This window comes from Aotus nancymaae, unplaced genomic scaffold (genome assembly GCF_030222135.1).
Source record: "Aotus nancymaae isolate 86718 unplaced genomic scaffold, 86718_ANA_hifiasm-v0.15.2.pri h1tg000004l, whole genome shotgun sequence".
Taxonomy (NCBI): Eukaryota; Metazoa; Chordata; class Mammalia; order Primates; family Aotidae; genus Aotus; species Aotus nancymaae.
The window spans coordinates 18,340,751-18,368,578 of record NW_026988415.1 but is presented as its reverse complement, the minus strand read 5'-3'; the positions used below and the strand labels follow the sequence as shown (position 1 = coordinate 18,368,578).

The window sequence follows — 27,828 nt, the reverse complement described above, 5'->3', positions numbered from 1 at the left end:
CTTTTTTAGGCACTAAAAGCCCCAATATCTAACCTTTCTTTACATAATAGGGTTTTCCAGCCCCTGGCCATCTTTATTTCATCCTAGTCTGTCAAGTGTCTTTCTTAATTGGTAGTTCCCAGCACGATGGAAAGCATGATTTCAGGTATGGCCCAAGTATGCCATGCAGAGTAGACTGTTCCTTAATCTTAGGAAGATAAAGCTCAACTCAAGGCACATGTGGTCAAGGTAGGGGTCACATATAGTCTCTTGTCACTATGATTATTTTGTTCGTTGATTTCCTTTCTTTCTGGCCCATAGGCTAATGAGTGATCAATTCCATCAAAACTTCAAGTCACTTATTCAATCAGAGCAGTTGCACTGGCCTGCTCCTGTAGCTCTTTCCTAGGACTCTGCTTTCTTAACAGGTTGGCTTACATACACAATGTAGTAAATCTAATTCCTGCCACATATTCTAAGGGGCATTGCTGCCAAAGTGTCTCTTGCAATCCATTTTATGTGGTTGCTTTCCAAGGCAACTTATTGAATTAAAAAGATAATAAATGTAATCTTGTTGGTTAGTACTGATTAAGCACCTCAAGGCATATAGAGAGGTAGAGATCATGCTTTGAAAGTATAAGACCGGAGTTCAGTTTTTACCTTTCTGATTTTCTGGAGGCTGTAAAGAATACTGAGAAGATCACTAACTGAGTCAAGCAACTTGAGATCAAGCCCTGTCTCTGCCACTAACCTAGTGTATGAACCTGGATCAGTCATTTAACCTATTTGGATCATGGTTTCCTCATTCATAAAATGAGGGTGTTGGACTACTTAAATTTTAATATCTCTTCTGGTTCCAATAATGTATAGTTCTATTCTGTAGCCTTATGGTTAAGGTATTATATTTTTCCCACACCGTACTTACTTGCTTTTTAATCAGGTTATTGCTGAGAAAGAGCCCAGGCAAAATGGGAATTTTAAACAACTTTTATAACCTTAATAGAGGACTGAAACAGTTTAACATGTCTCTGCCTAACCTCTTGCTTAAATAATTTTAAAATGGTTAATTAAATTATGCTTTACAAAGATTATCATTATATACCCAAGTTGAAGGGGAAAGTTCAACATTTACAACTGAGTTACAACAGAGAGCTGCATTGAGCAAGACCATTTATAATGTATTAACTATAAGAAATGGAACCTGAACTTTAATAGACACTATACCCCTCACAGCTCAAGACCTAGTAATATGTTGTAAGAAAGTCTGAGTACATATATTATCCATGACGTTGGATCAGCAATCATACAATAAGTATGTTTAAAATTTTTGTTATTAATTTAAATCTTAATATAGTTATCAAAACTTCTGTCAGGTAATGCCATTTTTACCTCTAGTGCAATGTGAAACTATTGGTTTATGAGAGAATTTCAATGCATGGGCTGACGTTTTGGATAGGCTCTACTCTTTTACAATCCTCTAAGAAAACAGTCTATTAAAATCCTTGGCCAGGCATGGTGGCTCACACCTGTAATCCTAGCACTTTGAAAGGCCAAGGCATGTGGATTGCTTGAGTCTAGGGGTTCAAGACCAGCCAGGGCAACATGGTGAAAACTTGTCTCTACAAAAAATACAAAAATTAGTCAGGCATGGCAGTACATCCCTGTGGTCTCAGCTACTTGGAAGGCTGAGGTGGAAGGATTGCTTAAGCCCAGGAGGTCAAGGCTGTGGTGAGCCGTGATCACACCGCTGCACTCTAGCCTGGGTGACAGAGCAAGACCCCATCAAAAAATAAACAAACAAAAAATCTCTTACTTTGCTCAATGAGACCTACAGATACACTGACCAACTGAAACCTTAAGAATCAGCATTGCTGGTTATTCTTATTAATAAAAACTGCTCTATAAAACAGTGACAGAATCTGTATATTTTGGCTTCTAAATGGAGAAACACCTTACTGAGTCATGGGCCACGAATTCTGGATTCTGACAGTGGCATGACAGGATTGTTTTATAGAAGAACATGGCCCGTTCCCTCTATGAGAATGCTCTTGAATGTTAGGAATATTTAGTAAAACACACAAACACACACATGCACACATTTGTGGGGTGGCAGTTACTGTATTATTTTGCAGAGTGTATTCTATTTGCTATCATCTATTTCTCTAATGGACTAAAAAGGCAGCAAAGGCCGGGCGCGGTGGCTCAAGCCTGTAATCCCAGCACTTTGGGAGGCCGAGGCGGGTGGATCACGAGGTCGAGAGATCGAGACCATCCTGGTCAACATTGTGAAACCCCGTCTCTATTAATACAAAAAAATTAGCTGGGCACGGTGGCGCATGCCTGTAATCCCAGCTACTCAGGAGGCTGAGGCAGGAGAATTGCCTGAACCCAGGAGGCGGAGGTTGCGGTGAGCCGAGATCGCGCCATTGCACTCCAGCCTGGGTAACAAGAGCGAGACTCCGTCTCAAAAAAAAAAAAAAAAAAGGCAGCAAATATGAAAATAAGAAAAACACAAAGAAGCCCCATTTTTCTACATTCTGGCATTCTTCAGTTAGATTCATGCAGTGCCTAAAAGATAACGCAAAATAGTGAAGTAGGGGAAAACCTGGATTACCACAGCATCATTTATACTAATATTTCCAAAGGTCAGAAGAATTTAGGACCAGGCTCACTTCCTACCCTTAATTCACTCCAACATGGCAATTGCTTCCATGATGATATGGTTTCCCAATAATCCTTTACATGGCTAGAGAGGAATAAACAGCAGAATTTCCAAAGGCCTATGTTATTACTCTGCTTTCCCCAGGAGGGATCCTTGCTGTTGTCCCTCAACTGTGACTCTACACAGCAGATGGTAAGAAAAGAGGACTAAAGTTTAAATTAACAACCATCAGCAACCAACATTAAGCCTCCCTTTGAAACAACAGGAACTGTGAAATCTGAGTCTACATTTCTGCTGAAGGGCAACAAAGCAAGGCCTTTTAAAGGAGACAGCATTTACTGTCTTTTTTTTTTTTTAACATAAATACACCAAGCAAGAATACATCAAGCAGAAGATAATAGTGCATCACTAATTCAGTAATTGTCACAGGACTCTTTCCTTCTCCTCAATTAAACAGTTAACAGGGAGCTGGGATTCACACAAAAAAAGAAATTCGCTCCTCCTCCCCTCTTTTCCAATTTGATTTATGCATAGCCCCTGGAGACGCAAATTAATGCCTTCATAGACCAAAAGCCCCAGCTGTTTTGGAAAATCTATGACAAAGCTTAACTAAGGTTCACACATGCAAATATAAAGCCCCAATAATTACTAAGCTGGGTATTACAAAGCTGGCTCCTCAACCAAGGGTCTAAAGCCAGCCGTATTACCATGCTCATCCCCAGACAGGCTGGCCTGAATACACCTATAGTGCTAATTTAGTACTGCCTGAGGCATTGTGGATTCTGGGTAGACAGACACTTTAAGCAAAGTTGAGGAAGAGATATAGAACTACAGGGATTTAAAACCACAATTCATCATTTATTAATATCAGACAGAAGCAATGAAAATATGCGAGACTTCATTTCTTATGTAGCTGATTCCTTTGGTTTATTTACTCTTTTTATGATAAGAAATCAAAAAATGAGATGATTAATTCAAAGAAAATACCAAAAGAAACTCTTAATGCCCTATCCATCCTTAAATGAACCAAAGACACCCCCCCTCAGCTACTCTACCCGCTTGAAAGCATGTGGCCTGAACTTATTGTTCCACTCCTCTCCTCTCACCCACTCCTTAATCACTGCATTCTGAATTCTGTCCACAGTATTTTACCACAACAACCCTTCCAAAGGTCACTGACATTCTTTGTTGCTAAAGCCAATGATCACTTTTCAGTCCTTATCTTACTCTTTCTCTTTGCAGCAATAAACTCTGCTGATTATTCCTGCTTTATTGAAACTCTTCCCTTGCCTTCTGTGATACCCCCAACTCTTGGGTTTATCTTTCTCAGTTTGTTTCATGAACATCTCCTTTACCCATTTCTTAAATGCCAGTGTTTTCTAGCGTTCCATCTTTATGCCTCATTTATTCTTACTCTAAAATCAGGGATTCTTAAACTGTACATCAAGAGATCTGTGGACCTTCCTAAAATTGTATGCAGAATAGTGTATGTAAATTTTATAGGGAGAGGATCTACAGTTTTCAGATTTCTAAAGGAGTTTTAGGCAAAATAAAGTCTAAGGGCAACTAATCCTCAGATTAACTCTAGGTGGCCCCACAACTTCAAATCATATCTCTATATAGGCTGATAACTTTCAAATCTATATTTCCAATCCAGATTGTTCTCAGTGTGGGCATCCCATTAATACATTTACTCAATAATCCTGATATTCAAGTCAGTAAATGGCTCACACCCACCTAGCTGCCCAAGCCAGAAACCATTCTCCATATCCAGTAACCGAGCCCTATGGACTCTACATCCTATCTCACATGTGAACCTTCTCTCAATACCAAACATAATCATCTCAATCCAGGAAGATTATTGCAACAACTTTCTCACATGTCTTCCTGCCTCCAACCAACTCTCAATTGGTTGCAGAGTAATCCTTGCAAAAGACAAATATGATCATGTCACTCACTCCCTGACCTAAAAACTTTTCGGTGACTTCTTTATTGTTCTTAGACTGCAGAACTTCGAACTTCCTGGCAAGGTAAAAAAGGTCCTTTATGACTTGGTTCCTGCATAACTCTACAGTCTCATCCATATTCTATAGCTCAACAACCCGTTTAACATCACCCCTACCCTGGCCCAATCCTTGACTACTTTTTTTTTTTTCTTTGAGACGGAGTTTCGCTCTTGTTACCCAGGCTGGAGTGCAATGGCGCGATCTCGGCTCACCGCAACCTCCGCCTCCTGGGTTCAGGCAATTCTCCTGCCTCAGCCTCCTGAGTAGCTAGGATTACAGGCACGCGCCACCGTGCCCAGCTAATTTTTTGTATTTTTAGTAGAGACGGAGTTTCACCATGTTGACCAGGATGGTCTCAATCTCTTGACCTCGTGATCCACCCACCTCGGCCTCCCAAAGTGCTGGGATTACAGGCGCCTTGACTACTTTATACTTTCTAGTCATACAAAACTATTTTCAGTTCTTGCCTCAAAGATTTACATATACTTTAACATCACATTAGGCTGGAATACCTGTACCACTTTGGCCTGGGAAACTTCTGCCAGAAAGCTATCTCTAGCCACCAAAAGAGGGTTAGGAGGTACCTCATATATGCTCTGATAGCATCCTACATGTGTAATCACATTATCTTTCTGTATGTGATTCTCTATTTCTCTGCTTCTCTATTTCCCACTATAGTGAATAAACTATAAGCTTCTTGTGGTCAGAGATCATTTGGTGTCCTTGGCACTTAGCACAGTGTCTGTACATCATAGTTGGTCAATAAATATATGTTGATAAACTAAATGAATTAATGGGAAGAAAGAATTTCCAGAATTTTGACCCAGTACTGTCAATCCCCACAATCTTTGCCTTCAGCCTCTTATAGGGAACAAAACAGTGGACTCCAGAGAGGTCAGCTACCTTAGATATTAACTCTATGAGCCTCACTTTCCTCACTGTGTAACTAAGAAAAAGTTCTCTATAATCCCTTATGGCTTGGCAATTCTGTAATTTGCTGCTTCCTTAACATATCTATTTCTCATCTCCCAAACCTTACTTGGTCCTTCCACCCACTTCCCTATTTCCCCCTCGCCTGTCATGCAGATGGCACTGTGATGATCTGGTTGAGGCATCTGGAGACTGGTTGGGTAAAGGCCACAATACTTTGTGCATGTATTACGTGCATGAGAGAGAGAGAGAGGGAAAGAAAAAGAGAAGGGGGAAGGGAGGGAAGGAAGAGATATTGAGGCAATTATCCTTCCCTTCCCATTTCTATCCTTCGTAAAAAAATATAGTTGGTCTTAGAGGTCCAATTTCAAGATGTTCATGATGTTAAATTGTTACATGATAACAAAATTCCTAAAATTGTTTAAGATCACTCAGAACAGGAAAACGAAATAAGAAAAAAGTTAAGGAGAATCAAGTAGACACAGATTATCTTGAAAAAGCTGAATCCCAGTAACTTCACATGGTTTGCTGGAATAAGGCTTACTAAACATTGAAAAGAAAGGGAGACATCTTATTTGAAAGGAAATACAGCCTACACTTCCCTGGTCAAGAGAGGTGGAGGAACTGTGGTTCCAGAAGCATTTGAAGTTACTGCAAAGCTATGGAAACATGTAACAATAATAACCAGCACTAAGAATATAATAATGCAAGGGCCAATTGTCTAATGGTCCCTGGAGGAGGAACCAGATGGTGTAAAAGACCAATTCTCATCTCTTAATTTCTTTGATTGATAAGGAAGGATACGCTTCTATTTAGTTCTCATAAAGAGTGACCCCTTTTCTCCTCTGTGGACAAAGTTGATGTACTATCACTTTTGCTTCCAGATATTAAACTCGTATTTAATGATATGTGTGCTTGGTAATGCATGTGTCCAAAAACTTTCACTGACAAAAATGGTCCTACATGCATCTATTTGCCTTTCAGTTGCAGCACACAAATGCAGCAGGGAAGTGGGGAATTTAAATTCCACAGCAGGCAGCCAATGTGTTTTTCCATAAACTAGTCTACATATCATGGTAAGAGTAGGAGCAAGGAAAGTCCCAGATGCATTCTTTCCCATAAAAAGGCAAATGAAGCCAAAGGACACAGTAGTAAGGAAGAAAATCAAGGCTAAAATGAGATTACTAGTGCATACCCTTTTCAAAACAAATCAAAAGAACCATTATCCTTGCCAATTTTGAAGATGGGTTAAGCTCTTTCAGTGCAAAGAGCGTCTTCTTTCTCTTGTAAATAAAACCACTAGTATTTTTAACATGGTTAGATAGATGTCATTTCACTTCAGAAGTGGTTATGCTTTGGTAATGGATAGAGTTAGTATATCATGTAAAAGGTTAAGAAGCAAAACAACAATATTTAAAATAAGTAGTAATGTATGGAAAAAAAAAAGAAAACTTTTACAATGTGCATTGTGCTTGCTGGTCTTGAATACCATAAAACTTTGATAGAAAAATACATATTTGTGGAGGGCTCCTATACGAATTCTTGCTATATCTCACTTATAAATATACAAATGTACAATTATATTTTGATGTAGTATAACATAGGACAGCCAGGCAGAGATCAGGGGTCAGGAAAGTTCACCTGAGTCATTAGACTAATGAAGTAGGAAGAAACCACAAGAGACTATGGAAGATCAGGTTGAGAAATCAGGGGCTAAGAAAGGGGTCAGTCTTTGAAATTAAAAACTTTATATGGGAATACAGAGTATAGCGTGTGCCCTACTATTCCCTTATCCAATCTATAAACCACAGAAGTAGGACTGCTTACGTGTATTATAAAAGCATTCCACATGGCAATCTTTTACAATGCCAAATTTACATTGAACATGAAAAATTTGTTTCTACAAATATGGAATTTATATGTTCAGCTTATTAGAAACATATTTTTGATACAAAGTAAGGTATCCATGTACCACCAAGCTTCATGTGGATTTGCTTTTGATTTTTCTTTTTTTTTTTTTAAATTTGAATTTTAGCATACTGTCTCCTTAAAGCTTAGAATGCCTGTACTGCGGGAAATAGGCAGAGAGAGAATATCCATACTTCATAACCAGAAAGCTGAAACTATGTCCAACTAGTTCCTATTGAGGAAGTAGAGATTTTCTCACAAAAGTGAATGGGAAAACATTCTTGAAACATTTTAAAGGCCTAAGGCCAAATTAAGGAGGCTGTAATAAATAAGAAGTAGGAAGTCCCCATAAATCTCCTGAAAAGGTTGAACTGTATTATTTATATTTGTAACAAAATGTGTTTTCACATTTGTGTTAAAGATGAATCTCTGGGATGAGGTAAGCACTGAGGCCTAGTTTAATGGAGGATAAGGTTTTTCTTTTTTTACGGTATATCTAAGTATTGGTCAGACATACTTAAGACCTATGAATAAATAAATATAAATAGTATTGTTTTAAGGAACTCATGAGACTGTCCTTCGTTGTCTATGTATATTAATATATAAGCATAATTTCTAGTTGTGCTACTGGTGGCTTCTATCAGTACATATTTTTAGAAAAATGTCCCAAGTTTGTATAAAAATATATTATTCTACTGCATAGAACACCTAGTTATTAATTTCATTTGTGATTGATGTTGCCTTGAATCCAATTATAAAACATAATTGATGTGATATGGTAGCAGAGTGGTATCTATTAGGTGACCTCTAAGAAATAAAGGCCAGAAGACAAAGGATCCATAGAAAAATCAGGACTAAAACCCAGACAGTTGTCTATTCTTCTGTCTAACCCAGACACACATCGTAAAGAAGAATCTATGTACATCAACAGTATAAAATTTTCACTTAGTAACAGAACAAATTTAAACCAGCTGTCGTAAAACTAATACCTGCACTCCTAAGGTAAATGGTTATAGTCAATTGATGTTTGTTGACTAACTATGATACACACAAACTATTGGTGTACATTATATAACATTCAAGGATTCTATTGTGTAAAAGATGAAAGTCACTCTAAGTATGTAAATCCTAGCTCCAGTATAATTCTAGGCTAGAAGATTAGCTTTCAATCTGATAACTTCAGATAAGTTTTAGTTACAGTCTCATGACCACAAATCATCTGATAACCCCAGTTTCAAAGCTCTTTAAAAATAGCTTGGTCACCCACTATCTGGAAAATGATGGAACGGGTCCTGGTTTCTCCAAACCTCTAGGTTTTAAAAAAAACTATACAATAATTATGATTACATATAATTAGAAGATCTTATGCATATAAAGAGCCATAATCCTATTTATCAATGTCATTAAATAAAGATGAACACCTGAAAAGACTGAATTACAGACTCTCAATACATAACGCCAAAATCTACACCATAATAAATACACTACTCAAGAAAATCCATCTACTTAAAAATAATGGGCAAGGGTGGAATATGCTTGTCATTCACTATAACAAAGTCATCTCAGGAAAAAAGAAAAGTAGAGAGCAAAAGAAAATGATGCAAGTAGCCTTAAATTAAATATTGTAAATCTAGCATGAACTTTTAAAGTGGAGGTCCTATTTTTTTAGCAAATGGAGACTGAAGTTTTACCTTTGAGTGCTAAACTCTTTTTGTAATACTTTTCTCTATTAATAGGGTGCTAATAAGACAGAAGTATCAGCAACCCAAAGCAAAAATAAACCAGAAAAACAAACAAAATCTAATTCTATCTGGACACAAAGCCAATTTTCTTCCTCCCATTGCACTGGCAACAGCAATAGCAGCAATGGTTGATGGCAGCAGACCCTTGTAAAGTCATCTTATATCTGCACCAGAGATAACATTCTGGCCAAATTGGGTTCTAGAAGCTCTGTCTGCAAGATGTAAAAAACTGCAATCCTAGTGAGCCAAGAGTGCACCACTGCACTCCAGCCTGGGTGACAGAGTGAGACTCTGTCTAAAAAAAAAAAAAAAAAACAAAAAAAAAACTAAATCAACAACAACAACAAAAACAAAACTGCAATCCTAAATGATCTCTCCTTGAAGTAATATAAGATAATCTGGACTGAAGAAGATGTCCAACTGAAAAACAGTAAGCAGGCAACAGGCTAGGCAAAGGAAAAGGGAACCAACTAAGCCCAAAGAACTAGGGAAGCTACCATAGCCAGAAATTGAAAGCACTAGTCAAAATGAAACTCACATCTATAGTGATGCAGTGAGAAGGATAAATCAACTACTGTCTCAATGATACTTTTAAAGCCATCAGTCAAACAAAAAACCCAACTGAACTTTCAAAACCATTTTTCATATAAACTTATACTTCACAGTTATTTATTTTCTTAATCTTAACAATAAACAACTGTTGTTACATAATTAAACATACAAGATAAAGGCATTTAAGTGGCAGCTTAAGCTAGTTAGTTAAGTTAGTTAAGCTGTAAGTTAGAACTGCCTATATATATTCCAGTTTTCACACCCAGTCCATCCCAAGGACTACAGTCAGAGACTAAAGGCAAGAAAGATATTTGAAGGGATGGTGGGGTGGAGGGGAGACGATGAGAACAGAATAAAAGGATTAGAGTGCTTTAATCTGGAAAGATTAAACAATCAATCAAGGATAACCACCACTGTACAACCATCACCATTAAGCACTTACTGTGTGACAGTCACTTTGCTTAGTGCCAAGATACTGAATTATGTCCAAGAAGAGATGAAGTGTTGTCAAAGTGGATTTTAACATTCTTTCTTTCAGTTATGCTCTCTATGTGTCAAGCATTGTGCTGGTCATGCAACAGTTGTGAACCAGGAAACAGCAGAATGTCATGGAAAGAACTCCAGATTGGAAATTAGAAGATTTAGGTTTTAGTTCTCAGAGCATTATTAACTATATGTATGACTTTCAACAAATCACTCAAACTTTTTTTTTTTTTTGAGATGGAATCTCGCTCTGTCACCCAGGCTAGAGTGCAGTGGCATGATCTCGGCTTATTACAACCTCCGCCTCGTGGGTTCACGCAATTCTCCTGTCTCAGCCTCCTGAGTAGCTGGTACTACAGGCATGTGCCACCATGCCCGGCTAATTTTTTGTATTTTTAGTAGAGACAGCATTTTACCATGTTAGCCAAGATGGTCTTGATCTCCTGACTTTGTGATCTGCACGCCTCGGCCTCCCAAAGTGCTGGGATTACAGGCGTAAGCCACCACACCCAGCCCACTCAACCTTTTTAGACCTATCTTATGATAGAGATGTTGGACCAGTCAGTGGATTCCAATATTATTTTTTAGCAGCCAACCCCTTCTTCAAAAGACATCTTACAGGAATATCCTACCCATAAAAGAGCTGAAAGTAGAAATCTTATGCTTGAAGCACAGTAAAAATCATAAAAAGCTCATAAGCTTTCTGCTGGGCCTCTCCTTTTCTCCCTGAAGCAGCCTTAAATGTATCTGTACAGATGCCTTCATGGATCCTGTGAACAGTTTGAAAATCTATGGGTTAAATAATCTTTAACATACCTTCTAGATCTAACATCCTATGACTGTGAAATTTTCCTCACCTACATTTTCAAAAGTCTTTGTTCAATTCAGTCCAACTTGTTGAATGTCTAGCATCATAGAAGACACAAGATAGGATTTCTACCATGGAAGAGCTCACCATCTTATTGGGGAAAACAAAATAAAATGGGAATGCACTTTAGGGGAAGGAGGGCTTTAAGGAACAGGACACCATCAAGGTCCCATTGGAATAGAAAATCCACTTCTGTATGATTTTTAATGGGTGTATCGTCAGTGCCTGGGACAACAGGCATTCAAATAAATATTGAATAAATAAATGAATGAATGGATGAAGTTATTATTACTCATGTTCACTTTCCATATTTTATAGAATTTTTTTTCTTATATGTACAGGGTTTACAAGAAAAGCCACCAAGTTTCTCCATTATTCATTCTATTATTTACTACCCACAATTACTTATAAATGGTGATATTAGAATAAAAACAAGTAAAAAAGTACATCCATTAAGTTAGCATCCTCCTTGAATCACAGAATAAAGACAAAATTCTCCCAACCATATGAAATAAAATTTTGTGGGAGCAAATCATTAGAACAAATTTCGCTTTGCCAGAAAATTTTTCTTTCAACGAACATGTTTTATATATTTACATTCACATGCTGCAAGTAAGCAAGTCTCCAAAGTAGGTAAATCAAGTTAAAAACAAGGGCTGTTTTCTTTGCCCCCTACTCTACTAGTAGGAAGAGAGCAGGGAGGTCAAGAAGGCAGTAGCTGCTTTTATTTTCCCCTAAAAGTTAATTTCCATCCAATAAGATACGTTTTGTCTTTTTGAACTCAAAGTCAGTCAGCAGGCACTTAAGTAAAATTAAGAACAACTGCACCAATGGCAGATAGTTTGATGGAGAGCTTATTGGAGACAGCTCATTTGAGTAAAAGCTTTGCCTGTTTAAGAAACAATATAATTTCTGAAGGAAATCTTTCTGGAAAGGGCCAGGTGGCTCTGTAATTTTATGGCTCAGGTGATATCAGTTATCCAGGACAAGTGTCGTACATGACTAATGTTCTCAAACCTGAATTGTATTTCCCCAGAAAGCTATAACATTTAAAAGGACATTAAGGTGAATTTAAATCCCCGTTTTGTTTTAGCCTAGCCCTAATTTTTATTATGGTATACTATATACTATTCCTTTTTTGAATATGTCTTATAAATGGATATATATATATATATTTTGAGACAGGGTCTTGCTCTGTCGCCCAGACTGGAGTACCGTGGCATGATCATGGCTCACTGCAACCTCTGCCTCCTGGATTCAAGCAATTCTCCTACCTCGGCCTCCCTAGTAGCTGGGTCTACAGGTGCAAGTCACCATGTCTACCTAATTTTTTAAATTTTTTGTAGACATGACGTTTCGCCATGTTGCCCAGGCTGGTATAAATGGATGTATTTTTATAAACATCCTGGGAGGGTGTAAAACGGTTTTCTTTTTTCAATCTATGGTACCTGATACCTGAATTGCTTAGAGAGATATTAAACTAATAGATGAAATGAGAAATATCTTATCCCTTTCTAGTTTTCCTCCAAGGTACGATGACATCTTAGGGAAAAGGTTGCATCCTTTTCTCTGCTTTGACAAATGTAGACAGCCCAGTCAGTGTGGGGCTCCACAGATAGCTACAACAAAAGTCATACTGAGGAGAATAATATGGCAGGGTTCTGACCACACAGAATGACATCACTGCTCTCTTCTATTCATTTTAGCTATTCCCCTGTAAAATCTGGATTCAATTCAATGTCTTGAGTATCATTTGGAAGATGTACATTTGGAATGGATCCAATTAGTCCAGGGACCACATGAGTTTTAATGTACCTGGGGCATCTGGCCAAACTGTCACTTGCTTCTATAATCTAAGCAAAATGTGGAAATTTTTAGTCAAGACTTTTCCAATTTGAATTTACCACCTTCTCATCAGAAGGCTGAAACTGCTGTTTTTAGAAAGACCTTGGCCCTATCCTAAATTATTTTTATAGGACAAGAAATGTGGCTTAGATGAGAAAACAAGAGAAGAAGTAAAGAAAGAAAATAGAAGTTACTTTCTTCCTTTCACACATTTTGGTCTAAGTTTGGTGTATATATCTAATCTAATGTTATTGTCTAGTAGCATATGAGTTGGTTAAAATTCTTTACACCAAGTACCCAGAATTTTCTATTCTTTCTTCTCTCTTCCACCCAAATCTCTTGTGAAGTATTTATTCATTCAATTGGCCAAAATACTTATTTAGAGCCTACTATATGCCAATGACTTTTCTAGGCAATGGGAATACAAAAATGAAAAAACACAGCCCTTGCCCTTATAGAGCTCTTACACTTTCAGAGGGGACAGACAATGAACAAATCTATAGATAAAAAATAGATAGTGATTAGTCATATGAAAAATAAAATATCCCACAGTGATAAGTGATATAATGAAAATAAAGCAGGGAAAATATATCCAGGATTGTCATAAAGGCCATTCTGATGAGGTGAAATTTAAGCATGGCTTTAAATGAGGACTTGTCTTGATTTTTCTTTGTATTCAAAGGAAACCCAAGAGGTCACTAATATTACTGTGTTCTGAGTTTGAAGTAAAAACAGTCACGGAGTTGAGGCATTTGAGAAATACCATCAAGATATTTAAGGATGTCATAATCAAGCTGAAGATCATCTACTAATGTCAACTAACTGACTGAAGGGATGAAAAATGGCTGAGAGGGGACATAATTGAAATATACCATTTCAATGACCATTATGAACATTATGAATGGGAGATCATAATAGGACAATGTCTTTAAAATGGTAAATTACAACAATAAAAAGTATATCTGTTTTTAGTTCCAAGACAAGACATAATAGTCACACACCTCTCTATTTCTCCCATTAAGTACAGCTAAAAACTTGGACATTATATATAAGACAAACATAAGAACAATTTCAAAAGTGGAGAAAAGAAGGTAGACTTAATAGGAACTTTGAGACCCAGGGAATGACAAAGTGGTGAATTCCCTGGGTATTTTCTTACTATATATATCCCAGACTAGGTATTGGGAAAACCAGCAACCTAGAAATGCCAATGGACAGAGGGTAAAAAAAAGCTTCAAGAAAGCCAGCTGTCTCTAGACAACTAAGAAAGAGCAGTATAGCAAGACAGAAAACTCTTAGACAATAGCCAAATAACACAAGAAACTGTAACCCTAACCTCATCACTATGAGCAAGCACTGAGTGAGGAAACTGGATTTCTACCTTCTCCAGGATCTAATTAGATATCTCAATCAATCTACTGGGGTGGTGTATCAAAGAAGGCCAAGTCGACAGCTGGGATTTTTTAATCCCCAATCAGCATCCCCAATGTCAGTGGAGACCATGTGGTAGGCAGGAATCAAGTGCTCCTTTCTATATCAACCAGGGTGATGTCAGCAAAGGCCTAAAGGGGGTTTCAACTTCCACCCCCAACCAGCAGTAATGAGGTTCCCCCACCCCCATTTCCTGGAGTTTCAATGGAGGCTGAGTGGAGAGTCTATATTTCTACTTCCACATGGCAGTAATAAGGTAATGACCACTTCTCCTGCCAGTATAACGTCGGAAGAAACCAAGTAAAACAAAAGATTTAAATAAGACCCAGAGCCTCATTATATAATACCCACAATGTCAAGAATTAAATAAAAATCACTTATATCAAAAACCAGGGAAATATCAATTTAACAGAGGACACTAACACCAAAATGACATATATGTTGAAATTATCTGACAAGTTTCTTAAACCAGCTGTTGTAAAAATGCTTGAATGAGCAATTATTAACATACTTAAATTTAAAATAGAAAGTTTCAATAAAGTAATAAAAGATGTAAAAAAATGAAAAAAAAACACTAAAAATATAATAAACAAAAATTTAAAAATCACTGGATGGGCTCAATAGTAGAACAGAGATGACAGAGGAAAGAATCAGTGGACTTGAAGATAGAACAATGGAAATTACCTCATATGAACAATAAAAAGAAAATAGAGTGAAAAATAATAAACAGAACCTCAAGGATCTGTAGCACAATAACAAAATATCTAACATTTGTATGACTCAATTCTCAGAACAAGAGGAGAAGAATGGGTATTCAAAGAAATCCTGAGTAAAAATTCCATAAATTTTGACAGAGACATAAACCTACAGAATTCGAAAGCTGAACTAACCCCAAATAGGACACACACACACAAATCTGTACCAATGCACATAATTAAACTACTGAAAACTAAGGACAATGAAAAAATATTGAAAGCAGCAAGAGAGAAACAACACATTTACCTATAGGAAAAAAACAATCAGAATGATAGGAGATATATAAGAATAATCATACATGATGTCTAATTGGGGTTTATTACAGGGATGCAAGGCTGGATCAATATTCAAAAATCAGTCAGTGGAATTCACCACATTAACAGGATAAAGAAGAAAAATCACATTATTATATTAATTGATACAGAAAAGCATTTTAAAAATTCAGCAGTGATTCACGATAAAATGTCTTGGAAAACTTAGGAATAGAGGGGGAACTTCCTCAACTTGGTTAAAAGCATCTACAAAAAACCTACAGCTAACATCTTATTTAAAGGTGAAAGACTGAATACTCCTTCCTATTATCGGGAATAAGGCAAAGATATCTGCTGTCACCATTCTTATTTAATACAGTACTGGGAGTTCTAGCCAGTGCACTAAGACAAGAAAAGGAAACAAAAGACATACAAATGGGAAAGGAAGAAACAGAGTTCACTCTATTTGCAGATGACATGATGGTCTATGTAAAAAATCTCCTAGAACTAATTTGGAATTCAGCCAGGTGAGATGCTATAATTAATACCGATCACAAAAGTCAATTATATTTCTATATACTAACAATGAACATGTGGACATCAAAATTAAAAATACCATATCATTTACAATCGTTCAAAAAAGAAATACTCAGGTATAAATCTTGGGTACTTAGTATAAATCTGTGGTATAAATACTTAGGTATAAATCTAACAAAATGTGTACATAATTTATATGTTGAAAACGACGACAATGACAAAAAAGTAAAAGAAGATGTCAATAAACGGAGAAACATACTGTGCTCAAGGATTGGAAGACAGAACATAGGAAAGATGGCAGTTCTCCCTCAAAATGACGTATTGGTTAAATGTAATATCCATCAAAATCCCAGCAAGATTTTTTTCAGATATAGACAAGCTTATTCTAAAGTGTACATGCTAGACAAGCTTATTCTAAAATGTATATGAATAAGCAAAGAAAAATCTTTGAGAACTAGGGTTTGCTCTAGAAATGACACCAAAAGTACAATCTATAAAAGAAAAAAACTGATAAATTATTATTCATCGAAGTTTTAAACTTTTGGCTCTGTCAGAGACTATTAAGTAGATGAAAAGACAAGCTACAGATTAGCAAAAATATATTTGTAAAGCACACATCTGACCAAAAAACTCACACATTATATAAAAAGCTCTCTGAACTGAACAGTAAAAATATAACCAATTAGAAAAAAAGGTCAAAGGACATAAAGAGCCATTTCACAAGGAAGATATACAGATGGCACATAAGCAGATGAAAAGATACTCAACATCACTAGAACTTAGGGAAATGCAAATTAAGATCACAATGAGATATCACTCTCACCTATCAGAATACCTAAAGCAAAAACAGTGACAACACCATATCCTGGCAGGAATGCTGAGAAACTGTATCATTCATATTACTGGTGGGAATGTAAAATGTCTCAGCCACTCTAGAAAGTAGTTTGTCAGTATCATTTTAAAAAGTACAGAATGCCTTATCCACAATAATGGTATTACACATAGCACCATTTTTGATCAAGGAAGTCATTTCATAGCAAATTAAGACTGGTAATGAGCCCTTGCTCGTGGAATTCACTAGTCTTACCATGTTTCCCATCATGCTGAAGAAGCAAGTTTACTAAAATGGTGGAATGGCTTTTTGAAGACTAAGCTACAGTACCAGGTAGGTGACAATGCCTTCCAGAGGTAATGTCTTTCAGGATGCTCTAAATAATGTCCAACATATGGTGTTATTTCCCCAATAGCCAGGATTCATGGATTCCATAATAATTATTAGAGATAAAAATGGGAGTGGCTTGATTCACTATTACTCCTAGTGATTCACAAACAAATTTTGTGCTTTCTGTCACTATGACCTTAGGCTGTATACTGGTCTAGAGTTCTTAGTTCCAATAGGAACTAAGGTTACAGTCCCTGGCACATTCTTCATGATTGACTCTATTCAAGTCCATAAAACAAGTCACAATACATTTGAAACTATTTAAATCATATAGAACATGTTCTTTGGCACAGTGGAATTAAATTAGAAATCAATAACAGAAAGATATCGGAAAAATATAAATAATCCTTGGGTCAAAGAAGAAACCCCACAGGATAAGTAAAAGTACTCAACTGAATTAACATGAAAACAGACCATATCTAAATTTGTGAGATGAGGCAAAGCAGTGCTTAGATTGGAATATATAGCAATAAGGGCCTACATGTTCATAGTAGACTGTCATAATATAGACAAAAATTGGAAACAACACAAATGTGCATTAACTGGTAAATGGATAAGCCAACTGCAGTTAATTCATAAAATGGCATATTACTCAAAAATAAAAATGAACGTACTACTGATACCACCCAACAACACGGGTTAATCTAAAAAATAAAAATGCTAAGGGAAAAAAGTCACACACAAGAAAGTACAGAGTGTATGATCCCATGTATTTGAAACTTAGTAACAGACAACTAATTTATGGTGATAGAAGTCAAAAGAGTGGTTGCCTATGTAGATTGGAGATTGACTGGAAGGAGTCATATAAAGAAAATTTTTGGTGAGATGAAAACGTTTTTTATATCTTCATTATGGTGTTAACTACAAAGGTCTACGCATTTGTTTAAAGTCATCTCTAAAGTAGTCAAACTCACAGAAGCAGAGAATGGAATGCCAAGGGTTCTAGGGACTGTGAGGAAGGTGAAATGGAGAAATATTAGTCAAAGGGTATAAAGTTTTGCTTCTACAAGTCCTAGACATCTACTGTATAGCATAGCATCTATAGTTAACAATACTCATTGTATGCTTTAAAGATTCCTAAGAAGGTTGGTCCAGCGGCTCATGCCTGTAATCCCAGCACTTTGGAAGGCTGAGGCAGGCAGATCACCTGAGGTTGGGAGTTCCAGACCAGCCTGACCAACATGGAGAAACCCCATCTTTACTAAAAACACAAAAAAATTAGTCGGGTGTGGTGGTGCATGCCTGTAATCCCAGCTACTCAGGAAACTGAGGCAGGAGAACCGCTGGAACCTGGGAGGCAGAGTTTGTGGTGAGCCAAGATCACACCTGGGCAACAAGAGCAAAACTCCATCTCAAAAAAAAAAAAAAAAAAGATTCCTAAGAAAATAGATCTTCTGTTAAGTGTTCTTATCCCCACATACACACAAATAATAAATAAGAGAGCAGGAGGAACCTTTTGGAGGTAATGGACAGATTTATGACATAAATAGAGGATGGTTTCATGGTGCATATACTTATTCCAAACTCATCAAGTTGTATATATTAATTATGTATAGTTTTATATATGTCAAAAAAGTTAAGTAAAAAAGAATGCTTAATTCAATAAAGTATTCCTTTAAACAGCAATATGTAATCAGAGAACTCTTTTGTCTCAAATATAGAATTTTTTAAAAATTACAAATGAACAAATTCAAATATATGGTAGATAAAAATCACTGACAATAGAGCCATATGGATTACGGAAAGAAATTAGAATGTTTTTCCTCCCAGAAATACTACTGCTGATTTTGAGGTTGGTATTAGTGGGACATATGATGATTTCCTAATAAAGTCTTCTCAGAAACAGAATGCTGGATCGGCTAGATGACAAGTATGCCTAATCATGGCATTTTTTGTTTTTTTTTTGAGATGAAGTCTTGCTCTGTCACCCAGGCTGTAGTGAAATGGTGCAATTTTGGCTCACTGCAACCTCCACCTCCTGGAGTTCAAGCTATTCTGCCTCAGCCTCCTAAGTAGTTGGGATTACAGATGCATGCCAGCACACCTGGCTAATTTTTGTATTTTTAATAGAGACAGGGTTTCACCATATTGTCCAGGCTTGTTTTGAACTCCTGACCTCAGGTGATCCACCCACCTAGGCCTCTCAAAGTGTTGGGATTACAGGCATGAGCCACCACTCCTGGCCAATCCTGGGCATTTTTACATTTCTACCTATGAAATAAAGCCCACCAGGAAAAAAATCAAGCTTTATTCTTTTAGATTACGATAAATGCATATTAAATACCTTTTTAAAGGTCCAGGATGACATTATCTTCTTTCTCCCCAAACATACAAGCAAACATGAGTCTTCCCATAAGCACTTATTTTACATGGTATAGGTATCCTAGAGAGGTAAATGCAGGAACCTAACAAATTTAACTTGTGAGTTTTGACTGTATTACAGTAACTCAGATGAATATTGATTACACTGGGAGATATTATATTTGAGTGCTATCAAATCCATAGCATATTGTTATTCTGCACACTTCTCTTGTATCTAAGATGCAAATCAGTTATTCTGTCCCATAACTATTTATACTAGAATTTTAAATTGAAGAATTGGAAACAATTCAAAGATGTAGAGAAAAATTTATAACCCTCTAAACTGAAACTGACATATCCAGAGCAAGGAGAAAAAGTGATCACTCATTTATTCATTCATTCATTCAACACTTATTTACTGCCTACTATGTGTCAGACCCTATGCTAGGTGCCAAACATTTAAAGATGGGCAAGATACGGTCACTGTCCTTTAAGAAATAACAGCATGGCCAGGCGTGGTGGCTCACGCCTGTAATCCCAACACTTTGGGAGGCTGAGGTGAGCAGATCATGAGGCCAGGAGTTTGAGATCAGCCTGACCAACATGGTGAAACCCCTGTCTCTACTGAAAATACAAAAATTGGTTAGGCATGGTGGCACACGCCTGTAATCCCAGCTACTCAGGAGGCTGAGGCAGGAGAATCGCTTGAACCCGGGAGGCAGAGGTAGCAGTGAGCCGAGATTGCACCATCGCACTCCAGCCTGGGCAACAGAGTGAGACTCTGTCTCAAAAAAAAACCCAAAAAATGAAAAAACAGCCTAAATGGGATAAACAGACAAATAAACAGAAAATGATTTTTTTTAATGTTTAAGGCAAAAATAAAAATATGCATAAGGGAAACTGAAGTCCAGAGGAAAAATCAGGGAAGACTTCCTGAATGAGAAAGTACCTCAAGACCAATTGAGTCTTGCAGAATGAGTAGGAGTTCACCTGGTGATGAGAAATGTAGAGGATACACTTCAGGCACAATGGAATACACAAGCAAAGGCAGAGGCATGGAAGAGAAAAGTAGCAGAGTGTGCATAAACTATAAATAGATTAAGTGTCTTGAGCAAGGGAGTGACAGGATCTAATTTGTGTTTGGAACAGAAATATCTGACAGGGTTGGGGATGCATTAGAGGAAATAAAGGAGGCAAGAAGACCAATTAAGACACCATTGTGGCTTAGACAAGTAATGATGTAGGGCTGAATAGGGATAAGGCAAGGGCAATAGAGAGGATAGAAGAGATTATAGTCAATGGTCAATTTACTTAATTTTAAGATGCCACGTTCTCTTATTTTCCTCCTACTCCTGCTCACTGGCCATTCCTTCTCAGTTTTCCTTTTCTGGTTCCTTGTCTTCTCCCCAACTTTTTTTTTTTTGAGGGAGCCTCGCCCTGTCAACCCAGGCTGGAGTGCAGTGGCATGATCTCAGCTCACAGCAACCTCCGCCTCCCAAGATCAAGCAATTCTCCTGCATCAGCCTCCTGAGTAGCTGGGATCACAGGTGTGAGCCACCACATCTGGCTAATTTTTGTATTTTTAGTAAAGATGGTATTTTGTCATGTTGGCCAGGCTGGTCTCGAACTCCTGACCTCAAGTGATCCACCTGCCTCGGCCTCCCAAAGTGCTGGGATTACAGGTGTGAGCCAGTGTGTCCAGCTTCTCCCCAACTTTTTTTTTTTTTTTTTTTGAGACGCAGTTTCGCTCTTGTTACCCAGGCTGGAGTGCAATGGCACGATCTCGGCTCACCGCAACCTCCGCCTCCTGGGTTCAGGCAATTCTCCTGCCTCAGCCTCCTGAGTAGCTGGGATTACAGGCACGCGCCACCATGCCCAGCTAATTTTTTGTATTTTTAGTAGAGACGGAGTTTCACCATGTTGACCAGGATGGTCTCGATCTCTTGACCTCGTGATTCACCCACCTCGGCCTCCCAAAGTGCTGGGATTACAGGCGTGAGCCACCGCGCCCGGCCCTCCCCAACTTTTTAACATTGGATTAACCCAGGCCTCAGTTCTTAGATCTCTTCTCTGTCTTCACTCCTTTGGATTTAAATACTATGTATGTGCTCCCACATGCATAGCTCTAGTCCCGACCTTTCCTCTGAGCTTTACCTTTGTATGCTCACCTAAATGCTTGACATGTTCACTTAGATGTCTAATAAGCATCTCAAACCATCATGTCTAAAACTGAACTCTTACATGCCAAGCTAATTCCACCAACAGTCTTCCCCATCTCAATAAATGTCACTTCTTTCCTCAGAAGAAAAAACTTGGGTTCATCTTTGACTTCCCCCTTTCACACACCATATCTAATCTATCAGCATATCCTGTTTGTTGTATCCTCATAATATATCCTGAATCTAACCACTTCTTTCCATTGAACAGTTTTCACCCTGCTTCCATCTACGACCATCTCTTGCTTAGATTACTGAAGCAGGTTCCTATATGGTCTCCCCGCTTCCATCTTGTTCATACACCTGTAATCTCTTTTCGAGATAGCCACAGCTTCTGCACAGTGAAGGAAACAATAAAATGAAAAGGCAACCTACAGCATGGGAGAAAATATTTACAAACCATATATTTGATAAAAGGTTATTGTCACAAATAAATAAGGAACTCCTACAATGCAATAGTAAAAACAACAACAACAACAACAAACAAAACAAAGCAAAACACCACAGCTTGATTAAATAAGTGAGCAAAGAACCTAAACAGACTGCTATACAAATGACCAGGAGGTATAAGAAAAGGTACCCAACATCACTAATCATCAGAGAAATGCAAATCAAAAGCACAATGAGATATTACCTCACATCTGTTTGGGTGGCCATTTATGAAAACAACAACAATAAAAACAAAAGATAAATGTTGGCAAGGATATGGAAAAACGCAACTCTTGTACACTGTACACTGTTAGTGAAAATGCATATTGGTGAGGCCACTATCAAACACAGTACAGAGGTTCTTTAAAAAAATAAAAATATAACTGCCATATGATCCAGCAATCCCACTTCTGGATATAAATCCAAAGGATCTAAAATCATTATCTTGAAGAGATATCTACACTACCATGTTCACTGCAGCATAATTCAAAACAGCCAAGAAACCTAGATGTCCAACTACAGATGAGTGGGAAAAGAAAAGGCGGTACACACACACACACAGACCCCTCACTATAGAACAATTATCCAGCCTTAAAAAGAAGAAAATTCTGGCATCTGCAATAACATGGATGAACCTGAAGAATGTCAAGCTAAGTGAAATAATGAAATAAGCCAGACACAGAAGGAAAAATACTACATGATACTATATGATGAATCTAAAGTAGTCAAACTCATAGAAGCAGAAAGTAGAACACCAGGGTTTCCAGGGCCTGAGCGTAAAGTGAAATGGGAAGGTATTAGTCAAAGGGTACAAAGTTTTGGTTACACTGGATGAGTAAGGCCTACATCTATTGTACAGCATAGTGCCTATAAGTTAACAATACTGTATTGTATATTTTAAAAGTTGCTAAGGGGATAGATCTTATGTTAAGTGTTCTTGTCACACACGCAAATAATAATAAATAAGAGTGAAGGAGAAAAGTTTTGGAGGTAATGGATAGGTTTATGATATAGATTGAGGTGATGATTTCATGGTATATACTTACCTCCAAACTTACCAAGTTGTAAACATTAAATATGTACAGCTTTTCATATGTCAATCACATACCAATAAAGTGGTTTAAACAACAAAAAGAGAGTAGCCAGCATAATCCTTTCAAAAGCCGTATTATATCACTCTTCTGCTCAAAACCCTGCAAGGACTCCTCATTTTATTCAAAGTAAAAGCCAAGGTATTTACAATGGTATTTACAAGGTAAATTACAACGGCAATTACAAGGTATTTACTTAGGACCCTACAAGATCTGCTCCCTCCCTCTGTTATGCCCTTGTGAATTAATCTCCTAGTACTCCCTTTGTTCAGTCACTCTGCTCTAGTCACACTAGCTCTTTGAATGCTAGTTCCTTGAACAATCCAGACACTCTCTTGACTGAAGGTCTTTGTGCTGGTTCTTTTCTCTGCTTGAATGCTCTTCTCCAAGATAGCTACTCTCCTCCAAACTCCTCCAAATAATTGCTTAAATGTCCCTTCTCAATGAGATTACACTGAGCATCCCATTTAAAATTGCAACTTGTTTCCCATCAATGCTTTCAATTCTCCTAAACCTGCTCTATTTCTTCCCTATCACTAACTGCCTATATATGTATAGACACATATATACAAACATACATAATCACTTATCACCTTTCAGCTATATATAATCATTTAAGACTCTGTGTATGTGTGTGAGAGGGGTTGGTGTATGTGGGTGTGTGTGTAACATTTGCCTATCTCCCGCTTTCAGAACCCAAGAAATGGGGAAGAGATGTCTTTTGTTCTCAGGTGTATTTCTAGCACCTAAAATAATACTTGGCACATAGTCGGCACTCAATAAGTATTTGATAAATAAATGAATGACTATGAAACAGAATCTATGGTGGATGAGAAAACAGGGAGCAGCCACCTTAGTTAAACCTTAAGAAGAATAAGGGAATTTGAGAACAAAAGCCTATTTGAAAAGAATAACTGGGGGGCACAGGGAAGGCTAATCACAGCTTCCTTCTTATTCTGACCAGTTCCTGAGCTACAGAGAATACAAAAGTGGTTTATGTCTGTAAAGCAATTACCTACAATTCCTAGTAGGACACAAAAGGCTGAGCAAGGTATACCTCCTATTGCAAGGTATACAGCACTACCCTCTCCTATAACCTCTAAGCCAAGATACCATGAAAACTCACCCCTACCCCACATAGAAACACATTTGGTTTGCCTCTTATAAAGCTTAGGCTAAAATGAAGTTTAGGAATGATCTACAGGTTTTAATTATGCATGTTTTCTCATTCTCCTTAACAAAAATAAGACTTATACATCCAATGTCTAATCTGAACTGAACTCAGAATGTTAAAGCTAGGTGGGACCTCAGACATCAGCTAATCCAAACATCCTTTTTCACTTACTAGTTTCCTTTTTGAGCACAAATATGTCTGTCGTTCCAAATAAGAAATGACTATTTCAGAAGTGTATCCCTTTTGAAATGTACATACACAAATACACTCCTTTTAAATATTATACATATCTTCTCCTTCCTCAGTTTCAAATAGGGATCTTGTGTTGTTATGATGAATAAAGCACTTTTCTCTCTTGCCTTAATCCTTTCTTACTCTCTGTAGACAAGACAGGGTTATATCTTTTATTTTCTGTAAATGAGATATGGTTTATGAATCTTAATGAATACCTATAATTTCTGGATTTAGATAGAACAACCTAGACCTCATGGAATTAATTTAGTTAAAAATTGAATTTAAAGATCTGCTGCAAGACAGCATTGTTCTGCTTCCTATTAAATTACCTTTCTATGAAAATGCATATTTTTAAAATTTCAGTTACTAAAGTGTAATAGAAGTAAAGGTAAAAGGAAATATGAACTATGAGATAATCTATAATACCTGTTTTTAAAATTCAATTTCTTACCAGTTTAGTCTACTTTTTTTCTATTTCTGTCTCCAAATATGCACTAAAAACCATATGTAGGGGCTACATTTAACTGTAGTTAGTATCTTATTTCACATTAACTTACATAAATTGAATAATAGTATTGAAATTTAAGTGGGGTTGCTAATGTCAAACATTTTTTTCTGTCTTTCTGCATGGTTTTGTAATTATAAGAGTCACTTGAAGATCAATTATCTCTTCACGTTAACCTCTTTTTCTCATTTGGCTTTTTAGTTTCTTCTCAGACTGTGTTTTAGTAAATACACGTCTTTAAAAATCATATATATATGTGTGTGTGTGTGTGTGTGTGTATTTACATATAATTACAATCATATGTGATTATATATATATAATTTAATATATATGGGATATCATTTCTGAGATCACATTATAAAATGACTCTGGCTTCTGTCTTGGGCAGTCTTTCCTGAATCACTCTCTCTAGCATAGCCTCTGATATTTCATGAGTTAGCCCTATGGAGAAGCTCATGTGGCAAGGATCTGAGGTCTCCCAAGAATCACACAAATTAGCTTGAAAGTCAATCCTCTCCCCAGTTCAGTCAAACTTTCAGATTCAACTACAGGCTCATCTGCAGCTTAACTGCAAGCTCACAAGAGATCTTAAGGCAGGGGCATTCAGCTAAACCATTTCTAGATTCTGGACACACAAAAACTGTAAGATAATGCTTGCTGCTTTAATGTGCTAAGTTTGAGGGTAATTTGTTACAGGGCAGTTGATAACTAATACAAAGTTTAAGCTCAAAACATAGTTATTGCTATGTAAATAGTTTATGAGGGAATCCATACTGTTTCCTCCAGTAAAATCACCTATTTTCCTCTTGTATCCATTATGGCTACTCATGCCAAAACTGAAATAAACAAATCTACTTTAACAACCAAAGTGGACATAATCTTTTGGCCAAGCATGATGGATTACACCTGTAATCCCAGCACTTTGGGAGGCAAAGTGGGTGGATCGCTTGAGGCCAGGAGTTTGAGACCAGCCTGGCCAACACAGTGAAACCCTGTTTCTACTAAAATGCAAAAGAAATCCAGGCATAGTGGCATGTGCCTATAATCCCAGCTACATGGGAAGCTGAAGCACGAGAATTGCTTGAACCTGGGAGGCAGAGACTGCAATGAGCCGAGATCACACCACTGCACTCCACCCTGGGTGACAGAGCACGACTCTACCTTTAAAAACAACAACAAAAATTGGACATGGACTTTTGAACCTAAAGAATACACTGGTCTTCTGAAAAACTTGCAACTAAAATTTATGAGCCAATACCAACATAAGTTTAAACAATAATCAGATTTCTTAATGACTATGATTATAACTATTTAAACTCTAAAGTAGTTATTCATTTTGAGGCCAATACTGTTTGCACCATACATCACTAGCAAAAGAATATATCTGATTCAGATGAAGAGTGCAAACTAAAGACTAGAAGGTAAGGCTACTAGCAGGGTTTTGGTCTGTAGAATTATGCAAACAGACATATATCATCTACCTCCCTCTGACTGTCTCATATGTGAGTCAGCAAGTCTGAACGATCCACCTCCATTTTCACTGTGCATTTCAACAACACTGTGCTGGCTTCCAATAATAGTGCCTGATAAGCAAATCATAGAGGGAATCAATATGTTTACAGAGGTTTGTATCTGAAGATGTTGCTCATTAGTTATTTTTCTTCAATATGCTTCTCAGTTTTGCACAAAACTTTCAGCATCACTAGCCAGTTATACTTATTTATTGATTCACTACCTACTATGTGCCAAGTACAATTCTAGGCACTTAGGAAATATCATTGAGTAAAATATACAGAGATCATTTAAAAGAGCTTTCACAGAGCTTACGTTATACATTAAATCTTCTGTTCTCTGTGGAATCTGACATGGCTGATTTATATCTCCTTCTTGAAACTATGTCTTCCATTGGCTTCTGCAATCTGATATGATTCTGTTCTAATAGTATCCAATTGTTTTTTCAGCCTTCTTCAAGGGCTCCTCCTATCATATCCTAATAGCTGTAGATCCTAAGATTTGGCTCCTGAGCTCCTGCTTTATATAATTCATTCCTCAGAAAACTGATTCATTTCCTAAAACCCAATGATCACCTTTCTATATGTGGCCTCTCAATTTTATATTTCTCATTCAACTCCATATATAGTGACTCCCTATGCATACATATTTCTATTATGTAATCTCACACTTTCAACAAACAAGTTAATAACTTAGTCATCATCAACTACTTAAAATAGGTTTCCCTATATTCTTTCATTTGCTATCAATGGTATCACCATTCTCTCAGTCATCTGGTCTCAATATCAGTCCTCTTTTCCTAATCAATCAACTCCTATTCATTATACCATTATAATATCTCTTCATATCCATTACTTGCATTCCACTCCCACAACTAGTTCCTCACCACTTCATATATGGAGAACACTGTGCTAATTGATTTCTAGTCTTTCTATTTCCCACCTCTCATTCACAATACTTCTAGGTTAATTTCCATCACTTTCATCATGTCATCATCTTGAATCATGAATATTTAATAGCTTCCCATTGCCAATAAAATCTAAATCCCTCATCTTGACATTTAAGGTTCTCCATAATCTGGCTTTAACTTATTTATCCAACTAATCTCTTGCTATTCACCAGTGCAAACTATTTACTCCAGTTGGGATGGTTTCCTTACTGTTTCTAAAGCACAGGATGCTTATGTCGGCCACT

At 37.1% G+C, this 27,828-nt stretch overlaps 2 protein-coding genes across 5 annotated transcripts in view; both read right to left on the bottom strand.

The window, feature by feature from the left end:
• Positions 1-27,828, bottom strand: part of ENOX2 (ecto-NOX disulfide-thiol exchanger 2) — a 299,872-nt gene that overhangs the window by 229,959 nt on the left and 42,085 nt on the right. The gene's annotated exons all lie outside the window — the stretch shown is intronic.
• LOC105721607 (paired amphipathic helix protein Sin3a-like) overlaps positions 1-27,828 on the bottom strand; it is a 140,294-nt gene that overhangs the window by 110,098 nt on the left and 2,368 nt on the right. Inside the window, 1 exon segment of the mRNA XM_064383628.1 lies at positions 26,604-26,705. Within this exon segment, the coding sequence (XP_064239698.1) occupies positions 26,604-26,705 (102 nt within the window).